The sequence below is a fragment of the Megalops cyprinoides genome, chromosome 10 (genome assembly GCF_013368585.1).
Source record: "Megalops cyprinoides isolate fMegCyp1 chromosome 10, fMegCyp1.pri, whole genome shotgun sequence".
NCBI lineage: Eukaryota > Metazoa > Chordata > Actinopteri > Elopiformes > Megalopidae > Megalops > Megalops cyprinoides.
In genome coordinates this window covers 2,847,656-2,862,925 of record NC_050592.1, presented here as the reverse complement: position 1 = coordinate 2,862,925, position 15,270 = coordinate 2,847,656, and the positions used below count along the sequence as shown (strand labels likewise).

General features: G+C 44.6%; 1 protein-coding gene across 2 annotated transcripts in view; it reads left to right on the top strand.

Annotated features, from left to right (window-relative positions):
* Nucleotides 1-8,060, top strand: part of LOC118784265 (glutamate receptor ionotropic, kainate 3) — a 115,230-nt gene extending 107,170 nt beyond the window's left edge. For both annotated transcript variants that reach the window (XM_036538405.1, XM_036538404.1), the window contains 4 exons: nt 388-605; nt 5,727-5,952; nt 6,436-6,686; nt 7,796-8,060. In XM_036538405.1, coding sequence (XP_036394298.1) covers nt 388-605; nt 5,727-5,952; nt 6,436-6,686; nt 7,796-7,990 — 890 coding nt within the window. In that variant the 3' untranslated portion in view covers nt 7,991-8,060. The remainder of the gene's footprint in view (nt 1-387; nt 606-5,726; nt 5,953-6,435; nt 6,687-7,795) is intronic.
* Nucleotides 8,061-15,270: the final 7,210 nt, after the last annotated feature.

Genomic DNA, 15,270 nt, shown 5'->3' with positions numbered 1-15,270 from the left:
TATAGTGTAATAGCATGTAGTTACACTATTGTTACATAGTTATAGAGCCTACAGTATGTAACTAATATAGTATAGTAATAGAGTGTAGTTAATAGAAAGGTCCTTTTACTATTTATATGTGTTTCCTTTGGACTTATAGCCAGTCTTACAGCATAACCATTATATTTATTGACCATGAGCTGCTTTACTTGGCAGCATATAAGTATATTTACATGCAAAACAGCAGAAACCATTGCAGCTGCAGCCTGTTGCAAAGTGTTAACCACTGTAGCTCTGCATCGTCAATGTTAAAAGGACAGTCTCTGGACAGTGGTTGTCACGATTTCATTTATATTTAATAATTATTAATAATTAATAATTGGTTTCTGTCTTCCCTCACTCCTGCAGGCTCTGAGCTGATGCCCAAAGCTTTGTCCACCAGGATCATTGGTGGAATCTGGTGGTTCTTCACCCTGATCATCATCTCCTCCTACACGGCCAACCTGGCGGCCTTCCTCACCGTGGAGCGCATGGACTCGCCTGTGGACTCGGCCGACGACCTGGCCAAGCAGACCAAGATTGAGTACGGTGTGGTCAAAGACGGCGCCACTATGACCTTCTTTAAGGTGAGCCACCTTCTTTAAAGTGACAACACCACTTCAGCTGTCTGCCGCTCCTTTTTGGCCAAACAATACCATCTGTGCCAAAAAATATGGTAAAATAAAGCACAAATCCCTCAATCTGTCTTCCAGACACCGCTCTGTGTGGTTGGAGTAAAGCCTGATTACTGGCTGGTATGAGGTAAATAAGACTGATAGAGGAAGTCGAGTGGGTTGTTGGGCTGAGCAAAGACGTGAAGATGTTCAACTGCAACTTTTGTTAACTTTTCAAAACTTTCTATACACTGTATGCGCAGAAAAAGAGAGAAAAAAATCAATATGATTTCACAAAAGAGTTCTCTCTTTTTTTTATTTCCAGTTAGATCTTAATTCCCACTGCAAAAGCAAATTCTCCAGCTCTCCGACTTCTCCAGAGCCGTTTGATGTCTTCCTCCATAATGATTTTTTTATTTCCAAGTTTCGGCTTGGCTGCAGGCTTTTTATTTTATTTTATTATTTTGACTTTTTCCCTCAGATGCAGCTGTGGTGCGGAATAACATATGTGTACAGGCTTTTTTTCTGTTTTCTGCTTGACAGCAGATTTCTACAAAAGATGTTTTTTACACGTATTCTTTGGATGAAGTGAAAACAAGAGCAACAGAAGGTTCCGTGATGCGATGGCGTTGAGCACAAGAGCCTCGATCAGTGAGCCAGTGCTTAGAGACAGCCATGGCAGATGTGGAAAACAGGCCTTCACTGTAATGTACTGTTGAGGGTTCTCCTTGAATCACCCTTGATACGGGACAAGAGAATATGTGGAAGTCTAATGTATCCACAATGCAGCTAGTAATAATCAGTCTGGAAACATGGATTGTCAGTGTCATCATTGTCTCAAAGTGATCTAAACTGATACACCCCCCCCCCCCCAACCCAGAGAATGTCGACCTCAGTCCCCTTTGTGCTCAGAAATGTGTGTGTTGCTGTTGTTGAAAGTCTTGGCCGCGTTCAGGACAGACCTCCCCGCTTGCCTGTAGTGCTTTTCCGATGATCCTGATGTTTCACGACTGCTTAGAAGCTCTAGCGCTGGGAGTGATGTCCGCAGAGAGAATAACAGCGGCGGGCTCTCCCCTTGGCCAGACGTGAAGTGAGCATTGCAAAGTGAGCTGACAGATGCATCCCTGTAATATTAACATGGGGGTGCATTAGTCAGGCTGCACAGAGCTCAACTAAATGAGTGATGTCCCAAGCCGACGGAGAGGCCACCAGGAAGGTTCAAGATGTCGGCCGAGGCCAAATCAACATTTTGACCTTCCTACTAATCAGCGATTACGGCTCAGCACGCCGCCGCAGATGAACGGGGGTGGCTCCAACATGCAAGGCCAGATCAATGTGCGGAGGCTTGCGATGCAATGTGTGTCTTGCAATGTGTGAAGCCCAAAAACAGCGTCTTGATTTTTGCCTTTCTGGGCACTTGTTTGGAAAAAAAAGAGAGGGGGGGGGGATAGATAGATAGAGAGAGAAAGAGAGAGAGAAAAGAAAGCAGAAAGCTGAGAAAGTCTTGTTATCTGCGCGTCTCTGACTGTGGAGTTCCTGTTGACACCAGCTGTTCGCCCACCCGCCCCTTCTCCGCATCAAGGGAGCATTTGACAAGCTCAGTTCCACACTCCGGTCCTCAGACGCATAAAACAACAAGCCGGAAGAGAGTCAACAGGAGTTTTCTCTCTCTTTTTTTTGGAAAGCAGATATGATTGCGCCATTAAAAGATGACAAGTTGAGAGAGAGACAGGTGTCAGTAATTACCTCATCAAGGCTGATTGGCTGTGGCGCTGTGAGATCTTTGGATTGTTGATGATCTTGGCTGCTGGTGAGGGTTGTTTTTTTTTGTGGAGGGAGGGGATGCCTCACTTTTCAACAGCGTTAACCTTGGGGCCTCTCTTGTTTTGGCTTCCTTCTCATTCAGATTCTCAAAGGCAGCCTTTTTCAGAGCATCCCTACTCCTCCGTAGCTCAGGGTAAGGATGTTAGGCTGATCAGCTCTCTCCCTGGGCCCTAACCTCACTGCCTCACGCAGACCTTTACAGCAGGGGTTAACTGGCCTCACTCCAGGTGGGACAGCATCATGCAGGGCTGGATTTTGAATATGCCCCTAAGGATAGGACCAAATCCATTTTTATGCTTTGGGCAAATAGCCAATCAAACAGAAAAGATGTGGCCGAACGCAGAAATCCACAAAATAAAAAAAAAAGTCTTTTTTTTCTAGTAATCTTTAAGTATGTGTTCTGCCAAAAGCCTCAGACTGGACAACTCCGCCTTTGCTGTAATCTGTTTCAGTCCACTGTGAAGCTGTATTGTTAGGATACAGGTTATAGGCTACATTAGTCCTTTAAATTATATTTACTTTGTGTGTACCTAAAAATCCTGAAGTTCCTTATCAAATGACTTCTCTCCCAGAAAAACTCAAATTAAAATCAAGTTACATACACACATTGAAGTATTATTGCAGGATAAGCAACTGAATATTTTTTAGAGAAAGAACACATGGTTTTGTCTTGATGTTTGTCAGAGTTGAGTAATTACAGAACTGGCAGAGGTACATAATCTGGTTCTCTGGTACAAATGGGAAATACAATATCACACCACAAATAATAACACTTGCGCAGAAAGACTCAATTAACCTGACACAATGGCTTTTTAGACAAGGATATATATTTTCCTTCATGCCATGACACTATGTTATTATGTGCAGTGACCCGGGAACACTTCGGTGAAAAAAAGAAAACAAAACAAGCAAAAAAAAAAAGAGCGCGTTGACACTTGAAAGCAGTCAAAGTCAGGGGGGTGTTGCATCGCCTACTCCTTCTCTCATAGTCTCCGGTTCAAACAAACTCCTTTCCGCTTTCAATTATAGCGTCTGACACAGGGAATCAGCATTACAAGCAGAGAAAGATGAAGTACTCAAGGTTAACGGTGCATTGTGAACGCTGTTACTCCACACTTCAAAGTCAGGCAGTCTATCTCCATGACAGAGGCAGTGTGCTGAGGAATTTGCTCATTTTTCTGCACTCACGCATGTATTTGAAACTTGTGTGTGTGCGTGATTATATAAAATATGATTAAATCAGTTTTGATCCACATGTCAGCATTGATGTGATATTATGTGATATTGGTATTATGTGATATTGGTATTGAATTTCTGTCACAGTAATAAGGAAGTTAATAAGTTAATAGTTAATAAGCTAATAGACAGACATATATTCATTGAGCACTTTATTAAGAATACTTGTACACCTACTTATTCATGCAATTATCTAATCAGCCAATCGTGTGGCAGCAGTGCAATGCATAAAATCATGCAGATACAGGTCAGGAGCTTCAGTTAATGTTCACATCAACCATCAGAATGGGGGAAAAATGTGATCTCAGTGATTTTGACTGTGGCATGATTGTTGGTGCCAGGCAGGCTGGTTTCAGTATTTCTGTAACTGCTGATCTTCTGGGATTTTCACGCACAACAGTCTTTAGAGTTTACTTAGAATGGTGCCAAAAAAAAAAAAATATCCAGTGAGTGGCAGTTCTGTGGACGAAAACACCTTGTTGATGAGAGAGGTCAACGGGGAATGGCCAGACTGGTTCAAGCTGACAGAAAGGCTACAGTAACTCAGATAACCAACCAAAAGCATCTCAGAATGCACAACACGTTGAACCTTGAGGCGGATGGGCTACAACAGCAGAAGACCATGTTGGGTTCCACTTTTATCAGCCAAGAACAGAAAGCGGTGGTTTGTGGTCTGTGGTCTATTTACAGTTTCTTTTTATCTATTTAGGCACGGACACTGCTCCACAATTTCATCACAACCACTCATGTGACATAAGACAGTCACAGAACTCATGTGAATTGCTGTCTCCGGCACGCACCACCCAAGTCCTTCGTTTTCTTTGGGTTTATTTATCGAAGGTTCTGCCTGGTGGGCTCCCTGTCACAGCGTAGCCTGCGAGGCTTGGCCTGAGCCCAGAGGCCCAGCTGCTGCACAGAGCAGCGTCAGAGTGTGTGATAATGTGGTGTGATGGATCCAGGGCAGCGGCGTCCACCGGCAGTCCGCAGGTTCATTCCCACGTAATGACTCCGGGACAACAAACAACAGCTGGAGCTACTCTGATTGGATGGGAATTTCAATCACATGATGTTCCCGCTGCCAATCAGGTGTTGGCCGAAAGGCATCTCTAAATCAGTCTGGATTGTCCATCTCCAGTACCGGGAACCAACCTCATTGGCCCAGGGTTTTATGTAAATAAGCTGAAAAGGTGGAAAAATGAGCATACAGTTTTGTATACTGAATTTTTTCTGCTCCCTGTTTATAACAAAATCATGTACTCATAGCTCTGACTCTGTGTTTAAATGTTTTTTTTTTTGGTCTAAAATGACTGAAAGCGCTGTGGGAGTCTGCGCGAAGGCCTTTCGTGAAGGAGCCGGCGTCGGGCGCGGGGGTCCTAGCTTTCCCGGCGCCGCGTGTAAACAGCTGAGCTGCATGGCTGGAAATGATAATGCACGCTTTGTCCCGCCGCTCTCCAGCTGTGCTTGCTCATCCAGCATTCCCTGCAAACATGCCTACGGGTAAACAGGGGGGCTGCCGCCCGGCGGAATTCATTTCCTGGGTGTGCAAATTACGTATGGGACTCTGTACGCCGAAAACAGAGGAGCTGTTTTTTTTTCTCTCGTTTTTTTTTCTGTCATGCGCAGCGTATTTATCATTTTCCCAGAACCGTTTGTATCCCTCCCAGTGCCTCAGAGAGGGATACGAGTGCAGATGGTGACAAAAACAAACACATCCCCTCTTTAAACAGATTTGCCTGACGTGTGACTTGAGAAATTTGCAGGAAGTTGCAGAGCCTGCATTTCGCAAAAACAACAACAACAACAACAACATCAGAAGTGTGGCTGCAGATTTTGGCCCATTCTGTCCTGAAAAGGCGATTCTCGCATACTCTTTCCACCATACCCCCCCCCCCCCCGTGCGTTCTTTTTGTACGCGTCGAGCCGCAGAGTGCAGCAGCAGCAGCCTGTACAGAGCGGGGGTGGTGGGGGCACAAATCCGGCCTCACCACCTGCGAGCTCCTCTCACTCTCCCTGTCTCCCCGTCTGTTCCCCTAGAAATCTAAGGTCTCCACTTTCGAGAAGATGTGGGCCTTCATGAGCAGCAAACAGAACACAGCCCTGGTGAAGTCTAACGAGGAGGGAATCCAGAGGGTGCTGAAGTCTGACTACGCCCTGCTGATGGAGTCCACCACCATAGAGTATGTCACCCGCAGGAACTGCAACCTGACCAAGGTCGGAGGCACTATAGACAGCAAGGGCTACGGGATCGGCACTCCTATGGGTAAGGACCTCCTCCTCCTGCTGAGGAAATCCATCCCCATCTGAATCTGCACGTATTTTCAGCTGGAACAGTGGATCATAGTTTATTAGGGCTCTGTAGAATAGCTTTCTGCATGAGGAAAGCCACCATTGTTCCGTTGTGTAAACGGCTCATTTTCCTCAGCATTTCGAGTGTCTTTTTTCATGATTTCTAATGGTCAGCTGATGCATATCCCAGTGGGATACTACGAGCGCAAAGGTAATCTTCACTGCAGTAAATAAAGGTCCTCATACAAATCAAGGTTCTGCCACCTACCCGTGCATGTAACCTTTGTGTGGTGCATTTCATGTTGCAAACTCAGTGTTTACAGCCAAATTCTTTGATGAAATATCTTCAGCCTCCCAGTCTGTTGTAGTTGTGTTGGAGGTCGCTGCCGTGGTAAGGGTGGGCCCGTGGTTGTCCTGTGTCGTGTCGTGCCTTGACTTCGCGTGATGTCTTCTGCAGGCTCTCCGTACAGAGACAAGGTCACCATCGCCATCCTCAGCATTCTGGAGGACGGCCGGCTACACATGCTGAAGGAGAAATGGTGGAGCGGGAGTGGCTGCTCGGACGATGAGCGGCGGGAGGCTGGGCCAATGGGGATCCAGAACCTGGGCGGGATCTTCATCGTGCTGGCCGCCGGATTGGTCCTCTCGGTCTTTGTGGCCATCGGGGAGTTCATCTACAAGCTGAGGAAGACCGCGGAGCGTGAGCAGGTGAGGACTTCTTCGCTCAACTGTCCAGTCCACCTCGCTGTGTGCCGTGGCCCATTTTGGCCAAAAAAAAATTAAATTTGTCAAACTGTAATCCAGGGTGGTGGTGGGAATATGCCATCTGCTCGTGATAGATTAAAACTTTTTTTCTTTTTCATTGGCTCATCATGGAAGCGTGAAGTGCAAGAAGAAATATTTTAACATTAACATTCATGTTGGAACTCATGCTTCTTGCCTTAGTTTGATTAGTTTTTCCGTACAGAATCTCAAATAACTCTGATGGTTATGTGAAAGAGAATTTAGTCGAATTCAAGATATCATTTCTCGGTATTAGTCACCTTCCATACCTTTGGCCAAGTGGAAAAAGACTGATTTGATATGTTTTGTGGCTCCCCAGATTGCTACAGACCATTTCATGTCAAGCTGTAATGCTAACATGAACAAATCAAGTTTATAAGTTGCGCTCCAAATAAAATTGCAAGTAAAAACGCGGTCAGTTTTATTTTTGCGGGGGGATTTATTTTTATCGCCACCTGTCTGCAAACCATCACAATTGTGCACCCTCCCACCTACTGATCTCTATAAACGCATTTAACGGAGTACACCAAAGCCCTTCAGCTCATCCTACGCACTATTTGATTGTAAAATTCATTCTGTTTTATTTTAATCAGCGTAATTACAAACTGGAGCATGCAAGATTAAGCCTTTATTAGTCATAGCTAGTGTCAGACTGCCATGGCAACTCAGTTTTGGGATGCCTCGGGCTCGGTCGTTATGGTAGTCTCTAAGCAGGGGTGTTTTTCATTGGCTGAGGAGGAGGAGGCTCAGTGTGCATCTCCCTCTGGCAGCTCAGCAGAGAAACGGCAGCAGCACACTCGTCTCTGTCTCTGTAGGACACAGGCAGGCTGTTGTTGTTGTGCTGCGATTTGACTTTGCTGTCAGCCGTCAGAGGCGCCGTGTACTCGGCGTCTCGGAAAAATCGCAGCCAACGTGGCGGCGGCCGGCTTGGTTAACCTCGCCGGCCGTCCTCCTCCACCTCCTGCTGGCTGTCATGCTGTCGCCGCCTGGATTTAAAGTAAACTTTTTTTTTCCCGAACTTCCTCCCCCCTCAGAGGTCCTTCTGCAGCGCCATGGCGGAAGAGATCAGGCTGTCGTTTACCTGCGAGCGACGGGTGAAGCACAAGCCGCAGCCGGCGGTGATGGTAAAGACGGACGCCGTGATCAACATGCACACCTTCAACGACCGGCGGCTACCGGGGAAGGACAACCTGACGTGCAACACCGGCATGACCCCTGTGTTCCCATGACAGGAAGCTCCGGCTCGCCAAGGGCCGGCGGAACCCAGCGCCGAGGGCGGCTTCAGAGACCGGGGCGACGGGTCGGGGGCGACGGGATTCACCAAACCGCGGCAAGACGAAACCGAGTCCAACAACCACGGTGGCGGCGGCGGAGGAGGCGGCGGCCAGACCGGCAACGGCAACACCAACAAAACCCACTGCAGTCAAATCCAGAGCGAGAACGGAGCCATTTCTGAGACGCAACTCAGCCAGTATTTCCAAACGATGTGTACTCAAGTCTGATGTTTACGTGCGTAACACACACACACACACACACACACACACACACACACGCACATACGCACACACAAAACACTCACACACACACATACCATTGTTCCACTCACCATCGCCAAGTATCCATGGAAACCTGGGAACCCTCCACCGAGAGAAAAGGCCCAACTTTAAAGAAAACTTTTGGAGTGGAAAAAAATTATATATATATGTATTGGAAAAGAAGCTTATCCAAGCATGGCAATAAAAGACAGACAGAAATGGGGCGGAGTTTCAGTGGGAAAGCAGTAACGTCATACATAGCACATTGAATTCATTCAAAGTCAAAGTTCTGAACTGTTTTCTTTCTTTGTTTTTTTTGTTTTCTGAGACGCAGAGGTCCTTTGGCAGAGGGGAAATGACCTGTTACCTCAAAAAGCTGTGCAGACTTCTACTTTTAGGTACTTTGTCCTGTGGAGGACGCCAAGGGAAGACATTCTGGTGGATGAAAATGAGGATATTAAAAACATGGCTGGGACCATGACACAGTTTTATACAAGGGACTTACGCTTGGTATCTGCAGTCTGAGAAAACTCTGGAACGTCCCAGTAAGAACTGCCAGGTACGCAGCACTGCGGCAAAAGTGGGCTTGCAGATCTCCTCTAATTGACAAAATGAATGCACAAATCAGACAGGGTTGACATCATTCAAGCCAGTGACCTATTCGGTCTAAAAGAGGAAGAGGCTTTTTTTTCCCTGATTCGAGCAACAAATAGTTTTTTGTCCATTGTGCCAGTTTTGTTTGTTGTTACAATCTTTTTTTTATTTCTAGAAATAAAACAGGAATTAATTTGGGCTTTGCTGCATAATTTGCCAGCAGATATTTTCTACACATTTACAGTAGACTTGAGCAAAAGGAAGAACAAATTGACATCGGTTACCAAAGAGCTGTCCGCAAAATAGAGTGAGCCTTTGAATATGAGTACACATCGTGTTCTAAAAGTGTGAATTAGGACAAGAAGTTAAAGATGTTATTAGCTTTTTTTTTAGCACATTCACACCCTAGCGAGTACGTAAACTGCTTATAGTAAAGAAGAAACATTCACACCTGCTATTTTCAGTTATTTCCTTTATTCTTTTCAGTGTATCGGAGGGTTTCCTTGTCTGATTCCTCGATTCCATCCAGCGTTCATGTAAGGCCTTATATCATTAAGTAGTTAATTAAGCAATGAAGGAGGTTAATTTTAATTTTATTATATTTCTTGTTAGTAGTTTAAGTTATTGTTAATTTAATTACTTCATTCATTTGATGTGCCTGAAGTTGTGTTGGGACTCTTTTATTTAGGTGTCACTCACATGTAGTGTGTTTGACACTCTCTGAAAAGCTGCCTATTTCCCCAGGATTATGTGTAGAGGTTGTTAGCAGAGGATTTTGGGTAATAACACGGTAAACCTCATCTACTTTTAACAACTCGTCATTTTCTGCCAACAAGAAATGCTGCGTGTATCTGAATGGCTTAAAGCCCTGAAATGTGGTGATATGGCCCTCTCTGGAATAATCCTCTTAATTTATCCTCTCAATACAGACAACGTGGCATGGCCCTGCTGAAAATGAAAAAAAAAATGTAACACTCCCAAAAATAACAATCCCACTTTTCCCTCAATGTCTTGCTTTCTCAGCATGCCGTTTATCCATATTTATTCTCAGTGTGTGTGTTTCTCAGCCCTTTCCAGAAATGCCCAGTCTGCTGAGATATTTTTCATCCCTGCCCTGCCTTCTGCCCCCTAGTGTCTGACCGCTCCTGGCTGGTCTGCCAAGTCACCGTCCAGCCCCCCGCCGACGGGCAGGCGGACCTCCGGCAGTGTCTGTGCCCTGCCTGACTGGGGGGAGACAGAGCGGAGTGCGGGGGGAGGACAAACCTGCCTCTAAATCCCTGTTGTTCTGCTCCCAGCATCCTCTCTGCCGTGCGGCCAGGCCGCCAGCTGGGCAGCAGTGATGTCACTGCCTGCTCCCAGCCCGTGAGAGCGCCACACTCACTCCGCTGTGGCTAGGTCCTGACCCGGAGCGGTCCAATTAAAAGGTGTGCTGTAAACATGTGATCGGCTATTGATTTCTTTGGACATGCCTCAGAATCTGCCCTAGTTGCATTTATTTGGCCATAATTCTGCATCCCCTGCATCCTCTCATCAGTGTAAGTGAAAGAGCATCCCTTTTGCTGAGACACCCTGTGCATGGAAGCTTGTGTTATTACTCACCCTGTATCCACCGCAGAGTTTCCTGCAGTGTGGAAGTCTCAGTCATAGCGATTCATAATCATTTCCTGCATGTGAATACAGTTCAATACTGCCAATAGGCTGCATATGTACCCATTTATATGTATCTCCCTAGCTATCATATCGCATTCCAGTGACGTTGCCATGACACCGCAGCGATGCAACATCAGCGCCATGAAACGGAAGCCTACGCTTTAGCTGGGCTCACGGTCAAGCGTTGGTCAGATTGACTGTCGTCTGTTTAAAATGGGTCAGTGACAGAGAGCCACGGCCGCAGAACACTCAGATTCGTCAGAGAACGTCCTGACATTGTTTTCTCCATCGGCCTTTCTCCAGTCCCCTCTGTGGATTGTGTGGCTGTACACCGAATGTCCTTGGCACTAGCACACCATTTCGCTTTTTTTTTTACTCTGAAGCGCTGATCTAAAAGCTTTGTGGCAGCTGAACTGCTTTTAGCTTGTTGTCTCTGTGGATGATGTAAAATCTGCCAGGGTGTTAGTAAAAAAAAAAAAAAAATGAGTCTGACTCATTGTAGGCAAGCATCAAGTCACACACAAGACCTTGATATTTTTTTTTTTTTTTTTTGCATTCTGTGAAATTCATACAGTGTTTGAATAATGGAAAATGAAAACACTGAATCGTGCACCCTTTGTACGACGTTGTAGAATACTCCATATGGCAGAATTGATTTGTCAGTGAACCTTTACCTTGGGACGGGATAATGAAGTGTAGTGCACAGTTGTCTCGGTTCTAATATTTGTATGAACCGGTTGCCTCGGTGAAGATACTTGAGGATACCCAAAAGGCCTTGATCAAATCCAAACATCGACAGTGCTGCTTGCCTATCTCATTTCCAACCTTTACTTTTCTGTAGCAGTATAGGACTTTTTTTGTGTGTGAACTAAAATATTACTGGTAGCAGAATTACTTCGTTTCCCCCTTTGAGATTAGCGTCTAAAACATACGTGTCAGTTTTGATTTGGTCCAGGCCTAAAGTAATACTGGTGAGCAATTTTAGTGTCTGACCTTTAGGTGCTAAAAGTCAAATTATGAAGCTGCCTGGATAGTAGGTTTTATAGGCAGAATGCCTCTGTGAGGTTTTGCTGAGTATCAAGAATTCTTTTTTTCATACATGCCGAATACGAACTAAACGTACATCTGACGTAATTTCGATCCACCTGTCTGACTCTTCATTCAGTGGAATCCCAGTGTATAAACGTTCTTGACGATCATTGTAATTTAAATGCCCTTCTTCAAATATAATATATAAAAGATGAAAAGCTATTTTGCTAAATTATACTTTCATATATTGGTAAATACATATTTTGTTTTGTTTTTTTTTTCTTTTTGTTCTTAGTATAGCAGATCCGTACAAATGATTTATTTTCCTTTGAATGTCCTAATGTATGTGTGGCACCACCATGTCTAACACGTGTATTCAGCTCTTCTGGTAGCCGTGAAAAGTGAACCCATGGCCATACGATTTAAGGTTTTCAACTCTACGTTGACAACCGTGGTCCGATTTCCGTGCATGAATCACGACTCCTACCCCTCCTGATCCCGCCCAGTCCCACCTGGCCCCGCCCATAGGCTTGTTAGACAGGGGAGGGGTTATAAGTACATTGTGAATGGTTATAAAGGACTGAAATATTTAACCCCCTGATGTATTTATATGAGGTGTGCATATCCATGTTAGAAGTCCCCGACAATAGAAGATTTTTTGATTGGTTTCTGCTGAGCTGCTGTACCCTCTTGTGTTAGAGTAGATAGATAATCACTGGTCACTGCCTGCTGCAGCAGAACCATTCACAGATATGTGGAAACTTATGTGTCCTAGCCCTGGATTGATTTTCCTCACTGTGATAACATTAGAAAGTCCAAGATTAGTGGCTAATCTTGATATGTGAAACCCTCATGTATCTGTTTTTTTTTCTTGGACTCAACTCACTGGTAGAATCCACACATGATTCAGAGACAATGGGAATAATCAATATTACTTGCAGAATTGTCCAAAATTAGTTACTGATGGAGATTTTGTTTTGGTTTTCAAATGAAACCTAGTTACGGGGCAAAAGAGGAAAACATATATTTTGTTGGGAAATGTCTGTGCTGTTATTTTACAAAATTGTATGAAATCAAAGAGAAAACACAGTAAAAAATATACATAAACCGCGTTCCACAGAGTTCCATAAAATGGTATGAGTTGCAGTGGTTTAAAGGTTATTTATTTGATTTCGGGGTTGCAGTTACCTGCTTTATCGTTTGACAAAAAACCTCTCAAACAATAAGATTAATATATTGGTGCCGACCAGGGTTTACTTTGTGGACATGCAGAATTTCTATGAATATAGTTTTTGTAATGTTTTGTAACAATTTTGTTTTCCTAGTAACTGTATGTGTTACGCGCTGACCACTCTTAGACTAATTGAAGTTAAAGTAAAAATGATATATACAAAAAGGGTATTAAAAGAAATAGAAAGGTATTGAATTATTTTCTTTTTAACACACTGTGAATAATTCAATTGTACAGTTTGCTGTATGGGTAATATGGTTTTAAAGTTTTAAATAAAAAAATGCTAAAAGGTTTTTTTTTTCCCTCGGTGACAGTGTCCTGAAATTTGTTCAAGTTGTTTAATTATATATGTTACCACCTTTTATTCATCTATTAATAATGCTGGTACATGGAATGACTGGATGCACATGGGTATGGTCCAACAAGACATGTTTATTTATTTATTTATTTTTTATTATGGACAGGTGTTAATTTATTATGGATCATCCAATCACATCAGCCTATGCCATGAAGCAAGTGATATCATAGCATGTAATTCAGATCAGATCAATATACATGATAGCTCATAGTGCAGCATTACCATGGAGCAAATTCAGGTCAACTGCTTTGCACTAGGGTGCAAAAGCCGCTCTCCCCCAGAGTTCAAACATCAGACCTTTTACGGTATCAAATGGTCCAGTTTATAACTCCACTCCACACTTGGCTGCAAACAGGCAATGATGACAGAGAAAAAAAGCTAGACTCTCTCAGCCTTCTCCCCTGATGGCACTTGTGTCTGAAAGTGCAGCAGGCTGGAACACATACCAGCAGGCATGGTAGTGCTAGGCCCGCTGAGTTTGAGCGCCGTTTTTTCCCAGGAGTCTCTCAGCTCTACCACAGAGACACGCTGAGGTCTGTGACCTGAATGAATAAAAAGCTGCACCGTGTGACCATCTCTCGGACCAAGGAGGTTTATGGGAGGAGAGAGCGGGTAATGGAAGCCATTTTCATCCGTTTGAGGCAGCCAACAGGCGGGGAAGCCACATGCGCTCTGAGAGGGATGGATGAGACCCCACTTATTCAGCAGTGTGTGTGACTGTGGCATCCTTTCCGTTTGACCACACCTGTCTTGACATTTAACTCCAAGAAAGAGAGTATCAAGAGACAGCAAGTTCTCCCTGTGAGAGAGTATTGACAAAGTATCAAGAGAGTATCAAGAAATGGCCATTTCTCACGTTGATTTTTAATCATATGCCATAATTTTGTCATTAAACACACAAACACACACCCATTAACTCCACAGGCATCACGGCTAGATTCATAGTACCACTTTAGAGAAACGCCTCCGATCTAGAACTTTAATTCGACATGCGGGGGCTATAACATCAAGGACAGCAGCAGAATGTCCGAACATCTAAGCAGTCTGGAGTTCACCAGGAGAACGCTGCTACCATCTGCTGTTTGAAACCGTTTGCCCGTGGGAAGAGAGGGGAGGGGGGGGGGGGTTTGGGGGGCGTCGGCATCAGCCTTTGAAGTGATGTTCCACCTGGGCTCCATAACTCACTGATACCAAGACGCCGAAGTAAGAGCATTTCACAGTTACTTCAAAGACATTGCACAGGGAGGAATAATGCAGAGGTTTTTTTTTTTAAACCCCAACATTTACAAGGAGTCGGTGTAGGGCGAGATAAGATCGGGAGATGCGATAGGTTTCTGCATAATAAGCGGCGCATCGCGGGTTGTTTAGAGAAGCGCTATGAGCCAGATCCGCGGCCGAGTTTTGCGCGGTAAGTGACTGGCCGATGCGGTCGGGGCACTTTGCTTCGTGTGAAACTGAATGGCGTCACGCTAATGGAATATGGATGCGTTCTCCGTCCGCGCAGAGAGGGTACAGCTGGGTTGAAGGGTACCCTCAATGACACGCTGAGTGATCATTAGTCTATTTCACAGATATTTCCGAGCGCAGGTTGAGTGTACACAAAGGCAAGGAGGCCTATTTTAAGATCTGCTTTCTCCCTCTCCACTCCAGTTAATGAGATTTATGGGTCATGACTGCATTAAGGCCTCTCGAAAAAAGCGAAACGTGTTCTCGTCGAGTCTGAATCCTGGAGGAAACATGTGTTGCGAGTGTTTTCTGTGTCATTCAACAGAGACTGTGGACACCATTGCATCCTGAAGCACACATCGGTAGCATGCCTTACATTAACTATTAAAAATGAATTTCTGCATATGTTTATTCCCTCATTGCTGAAGATGGAGTTAGACATGATCTTGGCTGCATCTTTTCAGAAGAGAATGATTCTCTGCCATGGTTAGGGTAAACCATTCTTAACTGACACAGAGTGACTCCCAGGTCTGACCCTTCTGCTCTTATTTAACCCAAGTGCCCACTGTTAGATTTAGCTCCATTTGCTTACAGCTGTCTTCCTACCAGGCAGCCATAGCAATGATGCTGATATTTAACCTTACTCTGCTTCATTATTCCGGTTCA